Source organism: Oncorhynchus kisutch, linkage group LG3, assembly GCF_002021735.2.
Source record: "Oncorhynchus kisutch isolate 150728-3 linkage group LG3, Okis_V2, whole genome shotgun sequence".
In the NCBI taxonomy this organism is placed as follows: Eukaryota; Metazoa; Chordata; class Actinopteri; order Salmoniformes; family Salmonidae; genus Oncorhynchus; species Oncorhynchus kisutch.
In genome coordinates this window covers 24,760,422-24,778,820 of record NC_034176.2, presented here as the reverse complement: position 1 = coordinate 24,778,820, position 18,399 = coordinate 24,760,422, and the positions used below count along the sequence as shown (strand labels likewise).

Sequence of the window (18,399 nt, the reverse complement as noted above, 5' to 3'; positions counted from 1 at the left end):
CTATCTTCTGTCAGTTCAAAGGAGGGTGTTTGGTCCAATGAGGGCTGTGTGCGGTCCGAAGGGAACATGTCCTACTCGGTGTGTCTGTGTAATCATCTCACCAACTTCGCCATCCTCATGCAGGTGGTGCCCATGGAGGTAAGATCCCCTCTCCTCTCCTCCACAACATGTCCCATGCAGATGCTCGCTGTGTGTATGTCCCTCTTTGTTCTTGTTTATCCATCAGTGCACCACAGTATGTGATTTATGTATATTTGGACAGGGGTCTGTGGTTCACCACACAGTAACTTCCCCCTCCCCTTCCAGAGGTCCTGGTTCTGTTAGAGTTTTCAGCATTCCTCTCCTGTAGGTCATTTATGGGTCCAGAGTAACAATGTTGCTTTCACTATTGCTTTAATAGGACAATGCTGCGGACTACCATAATGAGGTGTGGTCCTTTGGACCTTGACATCAAATCAAATGTATTTATATAACCCTTCTAACATCAGCTGATATATCAAAAAGCTGTACAGAAACTCAGCCTAAAACCCCAAACAGCAATCAATGCAGGTGTAGAAGCACAGTGGCTATGACATTCTCCCTAGAAAGGCCAAAACCTAGGAAGAAACCTAGAGAGCAACCAGGCTATGAGGGGTGGCCAGTCCTCTTCTGGCTGTGCCGGGTGGAGATTATAACAGAACATGGCCAAGATGTTCAAATGTTCATAAATGACCAGCATGGTCAAATAATAGTAACCACAGTGAACAGGTCAGGGTTGAAACTGGAGCAGCTGCACGGCCAGGTGGACTGGGGACAAAAAGGAGTCATCATGCCAGGTTGTCCTAAGGCATGGTCGTAGGGCTTAGGTCCTCCGAGAGAGAGAAAGAAAGAGAGAATTAGAGAGAGCATACTTATATTCACACAGGACATCGGATAAGACAGGAGAAATACTCCAGATATAACAGACTGACCCTAGCCCCCCGACACATAAACTACTGCAACATAAATACTGGAGGCTGAGACAGGAGGGGTCAGGAGACACTGAGGCCCCATCCGATGATACCCCCGGACAGGGCCAAACAGGCCGGATATAACCCCATCCACTTTGCCAAAGCACAGCCCCCACACCACTAGAGGGATATCTTCAACTCCAACTTACCATCCTGAGACAAGGCCGAGTATAGCCCAAAAAGATCTCCGCCACGGCACAACCCAAGGGGGGGCGCCAACCCAGACAGGAAGACCCAATGTGACTCAACCCACTCAAGTCACGCACCCCTCCTAGGGACGGCATGGAAGAGCACCAGTAAGCCAGTGACTCAGCCCCTGTAATAGGGTTAGAGGCAGAGAATTCCAGTGGAAAGAGGGGAACCGGCCAGGCAGAGACAGCAAGGGCGATTCGTTGCTCCAGTGCCTTTCCGTTCACCTTCAAACTCCTGGGCCAGACTACACTAAATCATAGAACCTACTGAAGAGATGAGTCTTCAATAAAGACTTAAAGGTTGAGACCGAGTCTGCGTCACTCACATGGGTAAGCAGACCATTCCAAAAAATGGAACTCTACAGGAGAAAGCCCTGCCTCCAGCTGTTTGCTTAGAAATTCTAGGGACAATTAGGAGGCCTGCGTCTTGTGACCGTAGCGTACGTGTAGGTATGTACGGCAGGACCAAATCGGAAAGATCGGTAGAAGCAAGCCCATGTAATGCTTTGTAGGTTAGCAGTAAAACCTTGAAATCAGCCCTTGCCTTAACAGGAAGCCAGTGTAGGGAGGCTAGCACTGGAGTAATATGATAAAATTTTGGGGTTCCAGTCCGGATTCTAGCAGCCGTATTTAGCACTAACTGAAGTGTATTTAGTCCTTTATCCGGGTAGCCGGAAAGTAAAGCATTGCAGTAGTCTAACCTAGAAGTAACAAAAGCATGGATACATTTTTCTGCATCCTTTTTGGACAGAACATTTCTGATTTTTGCAATGTTACGTAAATGGAAAAAAGCTGTCCTTGAAACAGTCTTGTTTGTCAAAAGATAGATCAGAGTCCAGAGTAACGCCGAGGTCTTTCACAGTTTTATTTGAGACGACTGTACAACCATCAAGATTAATTGTCAGATTCAACAGAAGATCTCTTTGTTTCTTGGGACCTAGAACAAGCATCTCTGTTTTGTCCGAGTTTAAAAGTAGAACGTTTGCAGCCATCCACTTCCTTATGACTGAAACACAGGCTTCCAGCGAGGGCAATCTTGGGGCTTCACCATATTTCATTGAAATGTACAGCTGTGTGTCATCCGCATAGCAGTGAAAGTTAACATTATGTTTTCGAATTACATCCCCAAGAGGTAAAATATATAGTGAAAACAATAGTGGTCCTAAAACGGAACCTTGAGGAACACCGAAATTTACAGTTGATTGTCAGAGGACAAACCATTCACAGAGACAAACTGATATCTTTCTGACAGATAAGATCTAAATCAGGCCAGAACTTGTCCGTGTAGACCAATTTGGGTTTCCAATCTCTCCAAAAGAATGTGGTGATCGATGGTATCAAAAGCAGCACTAAGGTCTAGGAGCACGAGGACAGATGCGGAGCCTCGGTCTGACGCCATTAAAAGGTAATGTACCACCTTCAAAGTGCAGTCTCAGTGCTATGATGGGGTCTAAAACCAGACTGAAGCATTTTGTATACATTGTTTGTCTTCAGGAAGGCAGTGAGTTGCTGCGCAACAGATTTTTCTAACATTTTTGAGAAGAATGGGAGATTCGATATAGGCCGATAGTTTTTTATATTTTCTGGGTCAAGGTTTGGCTTTTTCAAGAGAGGCTTTATTACTGCCACTTTTAGTGAGTTTGGTACACATCCGGTGGATAGAGAGCCGTTTATTATGTTCAACATAGGAGGGCCAAGCACAGGAAGCAGCTCTTTCAGTAGTTTAGTTGGAATAGGGTCCAGTATGCAGCTTGAAGTTTTAGAGGCCATGATTATTTTCATCATTGTGTCAAGAGAAACAGTTGAGTGTCTCCCTTGATCCTAGGTCCTGGCAGAGTTGTGCAGACTCAGGACAACTGAGCTTTGGAGGAATACGGAGATTTAAAGAGGAGTCAGAAGACTTCCAGTTTGGTGTGGCGCCATTTCCGTTCCAATTTTCTGGAAGCTTGCTTCAGAGCTCGGGTATTTTCTGTATACCAGGGAGCAAGTTTCTTATGACAAATGTTTTTAGTTTTTAGGGGTGCAACTGCATTTAGGGTATTGAGTAAGGTTAAATTGAGTTCCTCAGTTAGGTGGTTAACTGATTTTTGTCCTCTGACATCCTTGAGGAGGCAGAGGGAGTCTGGAAGGGCATCAAGGAATCTTTGGGTTGGCTGAGAATTTATAGCACGACTTTTGATGCTCCTTGGGGTCTGAGCAGATTATTTGTTGCAATTGCAAACATAATAAAATGGTGGTCCGATAGTCCAGGATTATGAGGAAAAACATTAAGATCCACAACATTTATTCCATGGGACAAAACTAGGTCCAGAGTATGACTGTGGCAGTGAATAGGTCCGGAGACATGTTGGACAAAACCCACTGAGTCGATGATGGCTCCGAAAGCCTTTTGGAGTGGGTCTGTGGACTTCTCCATGTGAATATTGAAGTCACCAAAAATTTGAATATTATATGCTATGACTACAAGATCCGATAGGAATTCAGGGAACTCAGTGAGGAGCGCTGTATATGGCCCAGGAGGCCTGTAAACAGTAGCTATAAAAAGTGATTGAGAAGGCTGCATAGATTTCATGACTAGAAGCTCAAAAGACGAAAACTTTTTTTTGTAAATTGAAATTTGCTATCGTAAATGTTAGCAACACCTCTGCACCTCAACACCTCAACAGACTCTGCTGTAGAGCTCATCACTCCCCCTAAATGGGAGGGGGCCAGAGACAATTACTCGAGGCCGACACATCATTCTCGCAGATTTACATGCTGAAGCTATGTTGCGCTTGGTGACCTCTGACTGTTTCATCCTAACATCGTTGGGGCCTACGTGATAACAATATCCCTATACTCTCTACACTCGCCAGTTTTAGCTTTAGCCAGCACCATCTTCAGATTAGCCTTAATGTCGGTAGCCCTGCCCCCGGCTAAACAGTGTATGATCGCTGGATGATTTGTTTTAAGTCTAATACTGCGGGTAATGGAGTCGCCAATGACTAGGGTTTTAAATTTGTCAGAGCTAATGGTGGGAGGCTTCTCAGACCCGGTAATGGGAGGAGTAGAGACAAGAGAAGGCTCGGCCTCTGACTCCTCGCTGCTTAATTGGCTGCTTAATTGGGAGAACCGGTTGAAAGTTTCTGTCAGCTGAATGAGCGACACCGGTTGAGCATTCCTACAGCATACAGCATTTCCCTCCAGAATACATGAGAAAGTTGTCCAGCTGCGGGGACCGTGCGAGGGGATTTATACTACTATCTGTAATTACTGGTGGCACAGACGCTATTTCATCCTTTCCAACACTGAAATGACCCTTGCCTAACGATTGCGTCTGAAGCTGGGCTTGCAGCATAGCTATCCTCGCCGTAAGGCGATCGTTCTCCTGTATGTTATGAGTACAGCGACTGCAATTAGAAGGCATCATGTTGGGGCCTCCCGGGTGGCGCAGTGGTTAAGGGCGCTGTACTGCAGCACAAGCTGTGCCACAAGAGACTCTGGGTTCGCAACCAGGCTCTGTCGTAACCGGCCATGACCAGGAGGTCCGACACACAATTGGCCTAGCGTCGTCCGGGTTAGGGAGGGTTTGGCCGGTAGGGATCCTTGTCTCATCGCGCACCAGCGGCGGGCCGGGCGCAGTGCACGCTAACCAAGGTTGCCAGGTGCACAGTGTTTCCTCCGACACATTGGTGGGGCTGGCTTCCGGGTTGGATGCGCGCTGTGTCAAGAAGCAGTGCGGCTTGGTTGGGTTGCGTATCGGAGGGCGCATGACTTTCAACCTTCGTCTCTCCCGAGCCCGTACGGGAGTTGCGATGAGACAAGATAGTAGCTACTAACAATTGGATACCACGAAATTGGGGAGAAAATTCAAAAAATAAATAAAATAAAAAAGAAGGCATCATGTTAATGTTACTGTTGGAGGTCCTGACGAACCAAATCCAGATAAAGCGTCCGGAGTGAAAAGGTTGAATAAAAAAAAGTTGAGTGAGGGAAAAACTAAACAATAATTAAAAAGTAAAAAAACGTAAAGTTGTCAGGTAGCAAAGTAAGGTTAGCAACAAAACGCACAGTAGCACGTAAACAAGTCTGCAAGTTGTGACCGGAAATGACACGTATGACAGGTACATGAGGCAATGATCCATGCTTCAAAGACATTCTATTCCCACAGTCAGTCTGGCTCAGGGATTCTCGTTCTATACCCTCTTTGTAATAGATATACAAACAAACGAATTACATGTCAATATTATACCATGAAGGCCACAGTCTCCTTCTTGTTGTAAACCTGTACCCCAAACTTTTAAAGGAGCACATTTCAGATCACATCAGTTTATCACCATTAGTGCATTGTTTTCTCCTAAATGAAAAAAATCTAACATGTTCCATACAAGAGAAGCAAGGTCTTTAACCCTCCTCTGTCATCAAAAGGCCAGGAGCCTCATTTATCAATAATGGGTAGGCACAAATCTGTTCGTAAACCATGCGTGGGATCATTTCCACACCGTGTTAAATGTATCAATATGAGCATTTGCTTGAGAGCTTGCATAAATGTATGCACAGCCATGACCATGCATACACAATGCCATGTGGTGGAATAAGGGAACTGCTCGTCAAGCTTTGAATGGGGAAAATATGTTGAAAATGTGTGAAATTGTGAGAGTAATAATTATATAATTTTTTCGATGTCATTGTATTTCCATTGTGAATTCATGCAACATATCTTGACAGGCTATATCATATATAGTAATTTGACCACATCAGTGCATTTGTTAAAATAATATCCCATATAATGTACAGTAATTTGTTAAATTAGGGGCACGTGTGTAAGTGAAAGCATTGTTGAAGTACTGTAAAAGATTGAGATAATGGGCTGATCTTGCTCTGTTGGAAGTTTTGGCACATGCTGCATTTCGCAGAGAGAAGGTTTATAGCTACAGGTGGGACTTTTTTAAAAAGAAAGTACAGATTGGCTCGTCAAATATCGTTTCCCAAAAACAATCTTATTGGATTTTTGCAAGGATTTTAAAACTTCTTATGGCTTAGATCCCGCTACCGGGATCGATATGACAACAGCCAGTGAAAGTGCAGGGCGCCAAATTCAAACAACAGAAATCTCATAATTAAAATTCCTCAAACATACAAGTATTTTACACCATTTTAAAGATAAACTTGTTGTTAATCCCACCACAGTGTCCGATTTCAAAAAGGCTTTACGACGAATGCACACCAAATGATTATGTTAGGTCAGTACCTAGTCACAGAAATACACAGCCATTTTTCCAGCCAAAGAGAGGAGTCACAAAAAGCAGAAATAGAGATAAAATGAATCACTAACCTTTGATGATCTTCATCAGATGACACTCATAGGACTTCATGTTACACAATACATGCATGTTTTGTTCGATAAAGTTAATATTTATATCCAAAACCTCAGTTTACATTGGCTCGCTACGTTCAGTAATGTTTTGCTTCCAAACCTCTGGTGATTTTGCAGAGAGCCACATCAATTTACAGAAATACTCATCATAAATGTTGATGAAAATACAAGTTTTATGCATGGAACTTTAGATAACCTTCTCCTTAATGCAACCGCTGTGTCAGATTTCAAAAAAGCTTTACCGAAAAAGCACACCATTCAATAATCTGAGTACGGCGCTCAGACACAAAAACAAGCCATACAGATATCCGCCATGTTGTGGAGTCAGTAAAAGTTAGAAATAGCGTTATAAATATTCACTTACCTTTGATAATCTTCATCAGAATGCACTCCCAGGAATGCCAGTTCCACAATAAATGTTTGTTTTGTTCGATAAAGTCCATCATTTATGTCCAAATACTTCCTTTTTGTTCGCGCCTTGAGTTCACAAATCCAAATTCACGACACGAAGGTCAGACGAAATGGCAACAAATTCCATTACAGTTCGTAGAAACATGTCAAACGATGTATAGAATCAATCGTTAGGATGTTTTTAACATAATTCTTCAATAATGTTTCAACCGGTGAATTCCGGTGAATTGTCTTTAGAAAGGAAAAGGAACGTAGCTACCTCTCACGGGAGAGCGCGTGATCAGCTCATGGCAGACATCTGATTGAAAGAGCTCTCATTCCCTACTCCTTCACAGTAGAAGCCTGAAACAAGGTTCTAAAGACTGTTGACATCTGGTGGAAGCCTTAGGAAGTGAAATATGACCCCATAGACACTGTATATTCGATAGGCAATGAGTTGAAAAACTACAAACCTCAGATTTCCCACTTCCTGGTTGGATTTCTTCTCAGGTTTTTGCCTGCCATATGAGTTCTGTTATACTCACAGACATGATTCAAACAGTTTTAGAAACTTCAGAGTGATTCAGAGTGAATCTACTAATAATATGCATATCTTAGCTTCTGGGCCTGAGTAGCAGGCAGTTTACTCTGGGCATCTTATACATCCAAGCTACTCAATACTGCCCCCCAGCCATAAGAAGTTTTAAGGCAAGTCGTCCAGGTCCCGAGGCAGCAAAGCATCCTCAAACCATCACACTACCACCATCATGCTTGACCGTTGGTATGAGGTTCTTACTGTGGAATGCAGTGTTTGGTTTTCACCAGGCATAATGGGACCCATGTCGTCCAAATAGCTAAACAGCTCCCTCTTGTAGGTGTATAGGCCAACATTGCTGTTCTGCAGAATGAACGAGTCGTGCATTCCACCGAGCCAATTTGCCACCACACTCAGCAGATTATTTTACCCATAACATAACCTATCACCTTCACATTAAGAGTGGAAGTATTTTTTGTTCACATAGTTGAACTCGTTTTGGGATGGTGTTTTTATGGCCTTGTGGATGCCGTCTATTGTTCTGTTCGTATTTGGGAATTCATTGATAGCAAAGAAAACGCTCTTAACTTAAACCTATTGTGCAATGGTGTATGGAAATTGCATGATACTGTTCATTTTGCCTATGATTTCATCCAAAACATTGGCTCATCGAGGGCTGTGAGATTCCAATGGCAAGCTCCTGCCTAATGTGACGATTGTCAAAAACCCCGAGGGCGGATAGCATGTAGGAATGGCATGCGTTTGCCTTTCTAAAGTAGGTGTTAATAGAAGGAACTATGAATTCTGCTCTATATCAGAGAATACTGAAGGAGAATGTCAGGCCATCTGTCTGTGAGCTGAAGCTGATCACAGTTTAGTCATGCAGCAAGACAATGATCCAAAATAGGCAAGTCTGCATGAAAATGGTTAAAAAGCAACACATTAAGTTTTGGAACTCCAGACCTAATCCCAATTGAGATGTTGTGCCAGGACTTGAAACCAACAGTTCATGCTTGAAAAAACACAAATGTCCCTATTTAAAGCAGTTCTGCATGCAATACTTCCCCCACAGCGATGTGAGAGACTGATCAACAACTATAGGAAGCATTTGGTTGCAGTCATTGCAGCTAAAGGTGGCACAACCAGTTATTGAGTGTAAGGGGGAAATTACATTAACACTCTGTCCATTCATCGTCGTTGTTGTCTTAGCTCTCCTGATCAACACCTGTGTTTGCTTTATGCCTCTCTCTAATGTCAAAATGCCTTGTCTACTGCTGACTTGGCCAGTTCTTATTGTTTTATTTCACTGTAGAGTCCTGCTAGATAGATAGATAGCTCTATTGTCCCACCCCACACACGTGGAGACCTCACCTGGCTTAACTGGTGCCTCCAGAGATGAAACCTCTCTCATCATCACTCAACGCCTAGGTTTTTCTCCACTGTACTCACATCCTACCATACCCTTGTCTGTACATTAGCCTTGAATCTATTCTACCACACCCAGAAATCTGCTCCTTTTATTCTCTGTCCCCAACGCATATATAGCCTTTATCCGTACCCTTATCCTACTCCTCCTCTGTTCCTCTGGTGATGTAGAGGTTAACCCAGGCCCTGTAGCCGCCAGTTCCACTCCTATTCCCCAGGCGCTATCATTTGTTGACTTCTGTAACCGTAAAAGCCTTGGTTTCATGCATGTTAGCAACAGAAGCCTCATCCCTAAGTTTATTTTATTCACTGCTTTAGCACACTCCGCCATCCCTGATGTCCTAGCCGTGTCTGAATCCTGGCTTAGGAAGGCCACCAAAAATTCAGATATTTCCATTCCCAACTACAACATTTTCTGCCAAGATAGAACTGCCAAAGGGGGTGGAGTTGCAATCTACTGCAGAGACAGCCTGCAGAGTTCTGTCATGCTATCCAGGTCTGTGCCCAAACAGTTTGAGCTTCTACTTTTTGAAATCCACCTTTCCAGAAACAAGTCTCTCACTGTTGCCGCTTATTATAGACCCCCCTCATCCCCCAGCTGTGCCCTGGACACCATATGTGAATTAATTTCCCCCCCATTTATCTTCAGAGTTTGTACTGTCAGGTGACCTAAACTGGGATATGCTTAACATCTCGTCCGTCCTACAATCTAAGCTAGATGCCCTCAATCTCACACAAATTATCAAGGAACCTACCAGGTACAACCCTAAATCCGTAACAACGGGCACCCTCTTAGATATCATCCTGACAAACCTGCCCTCTAAATACACCTCTGCTGTCTTCAACCAGGCTCTCAGCGACCACTGCCTCATTGCCTACGTCCATAATGGGTTGGCGGTCAAACATCAACCTCTCATCACTGTCAAACGCTACCTAAAACACTTCAGCGAGCAGGCCTTTCTAATCGACCTGGCCCGGGTATCCTGGAAGGATATTGACCTCATTCTGTCAGTAGAGGATGCCTGGTTATTCTTTAAATGTGCTTTCTTCACCATCTAAAATAAGCATGCCCAATTCAAACATTTTGAACTAAGAACAGATGTAGCCCTTGGTTCACTCCAGACTTGACTGCCCTTGACCAGCGTAAAAACATCATGTGCCGTACTGCATTAGCATCGAATTGCCCCCGCAATATGCAACTTTTCAGGGAAGTTAGGAACCACTATACACAGGCAGTTAGGAAAGCAAAGGCTAGCTTTTTCAAACAGAAATTTGCATCCTGTAGCACAAACTCCAAAATGTTCTGGGACACTGTAAATTCCATGGAGAATGGCTGCCCACTGCATTAAGGCTAGGAAACACTGTCACCACCGATAAATCTATGATAATCGAGAATTTCAAAAAGTATTTTTCTACGGTTGGCCATGCTTTCCATCTGGCTACCCCTACCCCGGTCAACAGCTCTGCACCATGCACAGCAACTTGCCCAAGCCTCCCCCATTTCTTCTTCACCCAAATCCAGATAGCCGATGTTCTGAAAGAGCTGCAAAATCTCGACCCCTACAAATCAGCTGGGCTAGACAATCTGGACCCTCTCTTTCTTAAATTATCCGCCACAATTGTTGCAACCCCTATTACTAGCCTGTTCAACCTCTTGTCTCGTATCGTCAGAGATCCCTAAAGATTGGAAAGCTGCCACGGTCAATCACCATATTCTTATCGGCAGACTCAACAACCTTGGTTTCTCAAATGACTGCCTCGCCTGGTTCACAGTGTGTCAAATCGGAGGACTTGTTGTCCGGACCTCTGGCAGTCTCTATGGGGGTGCCACAGGGTTCAATTCTCGGGCCGACTCTTTTCTCTGTTTACATTAACTATGTCGCTCTTGCTGCTGGTGATTCTCTGATCCACCTCTATGCAGATGACACCATTCTGTATACTTCTGGCCCTTCTTTGGACACTGTGTTAACAAACCTCCAGACGAGCTTCAATGACATACAACACTCCTTCCGTGGCATCCAACTGCTCTTAAATGCAAGTAAAACTAAATGCATGCTCAACCTTCAACCGATCGTTGCCCGCACCTGCCCACCACTGCGACCTGTATGCTCGTTTGCTGGCCCTCGCTTCATATTCGTCGCCAAACTCACTGACTCCAGGTCATCTATAAGTTTTGGCTAGGTAAAGCCCCACCTTATCTCAGCTCACTGGTCACCATAGCAGCACCCACCCATAGCACCCACTCCAGCAGATATATTTCACTGGTCATCCCCAAAGCCAACTCTTCCTTTGGCTGCCTTTCCTTCCAGTTCTCTGCTGCCAATGACTTGAACGAATTGCAAAAATCACTGAACCTGGTGTCTTATATCTCCCTCACTAACTTTAAGCATTAGCTGTCAGAACAGCTTACCGATCATTGCACCTGTACACAGCCCATCTGTAAATAGCCCACCCAACTACCTCATCCCCATGTTGTAATTTATTTTTTGCTCTTTTGCACCCCAGTATTTCTACTTGCACATTCATCTTCTGCACATCTATCACTCCAGTGTTTAATTGCTAAATTGTAATTATTTCACCACTATGGCCTATTTATTGCCTTACCTGCCTAATCTTACTACATTTGCACACATTGTGTATAGACTTCTCTATTGTGTTATTGACTGTACATTTGTTTGTCCCATCTGTAACTCTGTTTGGGTCGCACTGCTTTGCTTTATCTTGGCCAGGTAGCAGTTGTAAATGAGAATTTGTTCTCAACTGGCCTACCTGGTTAAATAAAGGTGAAAAAAATACAAGTTGGGTGTTCCATAACTTTGTTAATTAAATTAAACAAGTATCCATTTTTTGGGTTATTTGTAAACTCAGGCTCCCTTTATCTAGTACTAGGTTTTGGTTGAAGATCTGATAACATTCAGTTTCGAAAATATGCAAAAATAGAAAGAATCTGAAAGGGGGCAAATAATGTTTCATGGCACTGTACTTGAAAAAGACAGACAGGCGGACACATTTACATACAGACACACACACAGAAAGAGAAATGGGGAATCATCCTTGACATACAAGGACAGAAAATATGTGCAGCAGCATAGTTTGAGAATGGACCTCATTCAGAAACAAGGTCAGGGGCATGCTCTTTCTTTACTTTGCTGGTTGTTGTCTCATGCCACAGCAGCTTTACAATGGTGACAGAGTGTTAGCCCATCCAGTCCGGCACAGAGGTCTAGTAATGAGGGTCACTGCTCCCTGTTAAAGCCCAGCACATCATGCTGTACCACACCACTCTGCTAACACTTGCTCTGGCACTGGCCAGGCATGTTGGACAGGACTCAAAGCACTGAGGGGGTCGCACATATTGGAGTCACTTCCTGCCATGGAGGCTAACCATGCAATAAAAGCAACACAATGACCTCCTTTATAGTGGCATGGTCAGGAGTATGGGCAAAATCTGTCTGACATTTAACAATGTCACTTACTTTTAAACATCTCACAGAGGGCAGTGATGGTTCATAGTGAACCTCCACTCACTGATTCCCTATAAAATCAATATTTTAGTTTAATTGCTCTTCTCACTTCAGCTTTATGTTATTTCCCATAGTAATGTGTTCAATGCAACATATTCTGGTCTGCATCCGTTTGAAATGAATCAGCCCTAACATGAATCTAAACATCAAATTTGTGTCTGGAATGTTTTACTGAATCGTGATGTGATTCTCACCTTTGCACAGCTTTCCAAGACCCACCAGGTGGCGCTATCAACCATCAGTTACGTTGGCTGTGCCATCTCCATCTTTTGTCTGACCATCACTCTGGTGACGTTTGCAATCCTGTCGTGAGTATCCCTCCATCTTTATTGCTCACTGACTCAGTCAAAATAAACATATCAATGCATCTCACATGTGTTGTGTGCCACACATGCTCTTTATAAGTGGTATTCACCCCATTATGATTAAATGTTATGTCAAACGTATTTGATACATTTCTTGTAATATTACTTGTTATCATTTGTGTGGCCTTGCAGGACAGTGAGCACTATCTGTAACCAACGCTACCACATCCATGCCAACCTGTCCTTTGCCATTCTGGTTGCCCAGATCCTGCTGCTCATCAGCTTCCGCTTTGATCCGGGCACGGTAAGCACCTCATCACCACAGCCAGAGTATCTCACTGGCTAGAACCAGGAAGGGATTTTGTACCTACTGTATGATGATGAAGAGGAAACAAAGCATGATGATTATGAGACCGTGCATGATGACAACTGTGATCATGATGTACCCTAACCCCTTTCCTCTTCCAGCTGCCCTGTAAGGTGATGGCTGTGCTGCTCCACTTCTTCTTCCTGAGTGTGTTTGCCTGGATGCTGGTGGAGGGCCTGCACCTCTACAGCATGGTCATCAAGGTTTTCGGCTCCGAGGGCAGCAAGCATTTCTACTACTACGGGATTGGCTGGGGTACATCTTGTAACTGTATTAATTGACCTTTTTAGGCACAAATGTCTTACTGACAATGATGTGATTCCCATTCGGATCAAATTGGCTCAATCTGTGTTTCCACTTACACCTGTAGCTATATGCAACAATCTGCTTTGTAGGGTTGTAACATTCCAGTTACTTTCCCAACATTCTGAAGTTCTCCAGAAATCCCGGTTGGAGGATTCCAGGGTTACCTGCTCATCCCCACCTAACTCAAGGAATCTTCCAACTGGGATTTCTGGAATACCAGGGAATTTTGGGAAAGTAATTGGAATTTTACAACCCTACTGCTCTGCATCAAATGATTGATACTTTACCATGTTTGGCACAATTAAAAGGATGACCTTTTGGGATGACCTTTTGGGTCTGGTTTTAGCAGACCTCTGGTTTGGCCTTGAGACTGCCCTGGTCTCTGTGGGCCAGGGGGCCAGAGTGGACAGACAGACAGAATTGTGTGTGTGTGTGTGTGTGTGTGTGTGTGTGTGTGTGTGTGTGTGTGTGTGTGTGTGTGTGTGTTTAGCTGTCTGGGAACAGCCTCCACGTGCTGGAGTGATTATTGGAAATAAGATCCCATTTTTATAATTTCCTATGTTGTTGGCCGAAGTAATGCTGCGATTTGTGGCCAGCTACAAATGAAGTAGCATAGATGTTTCCAGCAGCTGGAAATATAGCTGTTAGGACATCTGAGTTTTGTCGTTTACAGCTCCTGTTATTAGCAGTGAAAAAAGGCTTCTGATCCTTTATTCTTAATTTCCTCTTTTGGTGTAACAGTTTAATTGTTCTGTGCTGGGGAAGTCTGGAAATCTCTGTGGACTCTGTAAGTCATTACAACATTAAACAAAGAAGCTTTACCAATAATATAACCATGTTGGTGGAAATGAGCAATGACAAAATACCACAGAAAACCCATTAAAAAATATATCCTGTGTCCTCTACTCTCGGTCTGTCTAACTTTCATCTAATACTCTTTTCCAAACTTGATTTGGACAGCATTAGACTGTCAATATAAGGATGCACATACTGGACAATGTAATGTTACAGATGTCATGATGTGTGTGATATCTCTATATCTGGTGATTAACATTTCCCCTCTTCACCCAGGGTCTCCACTGGTGATCTGTGTGGTTTCTATGACATCAGCCTTGGACAGCTACGGAGAGGTTGGGAAGTAAGACACTGTCAACACACTAACTTGGACATTCAAAACCACTTGGCAGCACTTTGTGCCATTGAATAGGGTTAAAATATCAATACTGGTGCCATGAAACAGCCATTTATGTATAAGTAGTTTACACCAACAGGGGAAATAGAAATGGGAAGTATAATGTGAGGGATGTCAACCAAGCTTGTTTTATCTCACCTCTCTCCCTCAGCTGTTGGCTGTCTTTGAAGATCGGGGCTGTTTGGGCCTTTGTGGCACCAGCACTGTTTGTCATTGTGGTAAGAGAAATCACCACTATAGTTGACTTCCGTTCTTATTGAACAACTAACTAAGTGCTTGAGCTCAAGCTTTTTATTCATAAAAGTGATTTTTGATATTAACTGATGTGTATTGTTTTCTCTCTGACTCAGGTGAATATTGTGATTCTTATATCTGTGACAAGGATCATCTCTCGTATTAGTTCAGAGAATTACAAGGTTCATGGAGATGCCAACTCAGTCAAGTGAGTTATCATCTCTGTCTTAAAACCTTCATGGTGATAATGCTATCCTGACTCCCTCAGTCAGAATGATATGAATACAGTATTTATTACATCGTTTGTATATAGTTGACACTTAGTGTGTTTGTGCCTCTCTGTGTGTATAGGCTGACTGCAAAGGCAGTGGCTGTACTCCTTCCTATTCTGGGCATCTCCTGGATCTTTGGGGTACTGGCCATCAATGATCACTCACTGATGTTCCAGTACATGTTTGCTGTGTTCAACTCATTACAGGTCAGTTGCCTACTGTAAATTATTCAATCTAATACGGTACATCAAATTGGTCTTTATTAATAGCCTTTATTTACGGTAATTGACTGCAAATATGTGGATCTTTCTAAAGGGATTCTTTATTTTCCTGTTCCACTGTCTTCTCAACTCTGAGGTAAGACACACCCTTCATGTTGTTATAGTGTTGATATACACTGAACAAAAATATAAACGCAACATATAAAGTGTTGGCTCCATGTTTCATGGGCTGAAATAAAATATCCCAGAAATGTTCCATATGCAGGAAAAGCGTATTTCTCTCAACTTTTGTGCACAAATGTGTTTTCATCCCTGTTAATGAGCATTTCTCCTTTGCCAAGATAATCCATCCACCTGACAGGTGTGCCATATCAAGAAGTTGATTAAACAGCATGATCATTACACAGGTGCACCTTGTGCTGGGGGACAATAAAAGGCCACTAAAAAGTGCAGTTTTGTCACGCAATATAATGCCACAACATAATGCCACAGATGTCTCAACTTTTGAGGGAGTGTGCAATTGGCATGCTGACTGCAGGAATGTCCACCAGAGCTGTTGCCAGAGAATAATTTTATGTTAATTTCTCTACCATAAGCCACCTCCAACGTTGTTTTAGAGAATTTGGCAGTACAGCATGTTGCGTTTAGATTTTTGTTCAGTATAGTTTCTGTTTTGTTTCTAATGTCAGGGGAGGTTTATGAAGTATTGCACCTGTTATTGTGCGTTCTCATGGTTTTGCTGTAGGTCAGAGCTGCCTTCAAGCACAAAACCAAGGTGTGGTCGCTTACCAGCAGCTCCATTCGCAATATTAATGTGAAACCCTTCAACTCTGATGTTGTGAGTACCAAGGTAGAGGGGTCTAATTGGGTAAGAAGAAAGACGTGAATTGAACTTAGAACTTTAAATGTGAGACCAATCATTTACTCTCCTTTTTCTCTCACAGATTAATGGAAACAGAGGAGGCGTGAGCCCCACAAAGATGAACACATGGGACAAAAGCACCTACTCAGCCAATCGGATCGACCTGTCCGCTGTGTAAAACTACAGGACTTCGGATCCAGTAATGGCGGAAGTAGGATGCCATGCCAACCTTGGGTTCACTAGTTCACTAGATTCATTGACAAACACTTGCTTAAGTATTGTGTTGTTGCCCACTGTTATATGTGATGTATGATCCACTCTCATGGACTTTAAAGGAAAAGCCTTAGATAAGGGTGTGTGTTGTGGTGTAGCTACATAGTCAGGATGTCATGCGTCTTCATGTAGAGCTCTATACACAGCCTCCCCCTCCCTTACTCCTCCACTGTGCAATGATTTGATGTAAAGCTGTAACCCCAAAGGGACATCAGCACACCCTGAAGACAAAACAGACTCAAGGGACTGTGCCTTTCAACTTCTCTAATAAAAGACAGCTGGCCAGACGCATATGCACTCTTAGAAAAAAGGGTTCTTCTGCTGTCCCCATAGGAGCACCCTGTTTGGTTCCCACGTAAAACACTCTGTGGAAAGGGTTCTACATGTAACCCAAAAGGGTTCTACCTGGTAACAAAAAGGGTTCTACAAAGGGTTCACCTATGGGGAAAGCTGAAGAACCATTTTAGGTTGTAGATAGCACCTTTTCTTTCTAAGTGTAGGGATGGGAATTCTGAGGGGACTTTGTGAGATTGTAAGAGCCCTTGGTCTTGAGAATTTAAAACATGCCATTAACTGTTTCAGATTGTTTGTGTCCAACAGTGTATTATGTCTTGAAATGTTTCTTCCCAAGTATTTGTCATGAATAATTATCCATTTGACCAGAGGCTATCCAATGTTTTGCATTGGTATATTTTGTGATATGTAAACATACTTTAGCTTTAACTTTGAGTTTTATTGTTACTTTCAGAATGAATTATGGTTTTGACAAGTCACACTGGAGGCTATAACAGCCTGGTAATGGGTTTGTGCAGGATGGTTATTCTACTACAGGGTCCTAGCTGGATGGTACATTAAGCATTATGTGTTGAACCAACCAATGAAAGAATAAATAACAATGTTCTTCTTTTCTGAAATATTTAATGTCCAGAAAGTGCAAAACATTGAATCTGGCACCAAACAAACGTAACTTAGCACGCACGTACATACATACAGGGATGAATACTTTCATGTAAAAAGTGTAATCAAATGAACACCTCCACAGTTTAATGTATTTATTTATGGATCTTGTCATTTAAATTTTTTTAAATTTGCAAAGCATCAGAGCACACAAGTCACAATGTTTGATACTCTGCCTCTCTTGAAGTTCTTTGTTGTTTCTTCTGACAATGATGAGTTGAGATGAGTTGACAATGCTATTTCCGAATGTACCTCATGTCTCTCTGTAAGCTGCATTATTTCATGCTTTTTTATAAAATAGAGAATTATTGCATTAGACATAGTTCTGTGAATTTGTATTTGTTTTCATTTATCTTTTTAAATTACACAGATCATTAGATTTTTTTTTTGTCATGATTTGTCTTTGAGGATACATAGTAATAGCATACACATGTATTTCACAAACATGAGTCCAAAGTGTATTCTTGTTCAGTTTCGCTGAGATTGGAGATGTCTTGTTTAAATTCTTGATTGTTCTGACACTGTACCAACACTTAGTCTCCTACAATAGGATTTACTTTATGAAATCATTTAAAAGCACTTCCTAGTCTTTCAGAACAGACCATTCTATCATATGGACTGCATTTGTTTGTTCTACAGTACTTCCTATGTTCAACGTTTCTCTCTTATTTCTGTTGTGGAATAAAAATACAAACAAAAAATGGATTGAATGTAATTCCTCTGTCAACTGTCCTCAGTAGCTAATGTATGTAAAAAATCTAATAAAAACTACTGTTACACCTGCACTATCTACTGTAAGTAGAACCTCCAGTAAGAAGTTACCCAGCTGGCATATAACATTCTGAGAACCATGTGTTTTATAGAGCTTGTGAGCATGTGGTTTTCCCATGGGTACTTTGCATACTACCTTCCCACAACCTTCTGGGAATGGTGCAGGATAGTTGGTGCAGGATAGTTGCTTGGTTTTGGAACATTAGCACATTTAAGGAACTTAACAAAA

General features: G+C 42.7%; 1 protein-coding gene across 1 annotated transcript in view; it reads left to right on the top strand.

Moving 5' to 3' along the window:
• LOC109871824 (adhesion G-protein coupled receptor D1) overlaps positions 1-18,184 on the top strand; it is a 57,483-nt gene extending 39,299 nt beyond the window's left edge. Inside the window, exons 15-25 of the mRNA XM_020462842.2 lie at positions 15-138; positions 12,615-12,718; positions 12,908-13,019; positions 13,184-13,337; positions 14,460-14,526; positions 14,732-14,798; positions 14,931-15,022; positions 15,166-15,292; positions 15,402-15,443; positions 16,053-16,145; positions 16,252-18,184. Coding sequence (XP_020318431.1) covers positions 15-138; positions 12,615-12,718; positions 12,908-13,019; positions 13,184-13,337; positions 14,460-14,526; positions 14,732-14,798; positions 14,931-15,022; positions 15,166-15,292; positions 15,402-15,443; positions 16,053-16,145; positions 16,252-16,347 — 1,078 coding nt within the window. The 3' untranslated portion in view covers positions 16,348-18,184. The remainder of the gene's footprint in view (positions 1-14; positions 139-12,614; positions 12,719-12,907; positions 13,020-13,183; positions 13,338-14,459; positions 14,527-14,731; positions 14,799-14,930; positions 15,023-15,165; positions 15,293-15,401; positions 15,444-16,052; positions 16,146-16,251) is intronic.
• The last annotated feature ends 215 nt before the right edge of the window (positions 18,185-18,399 follow it).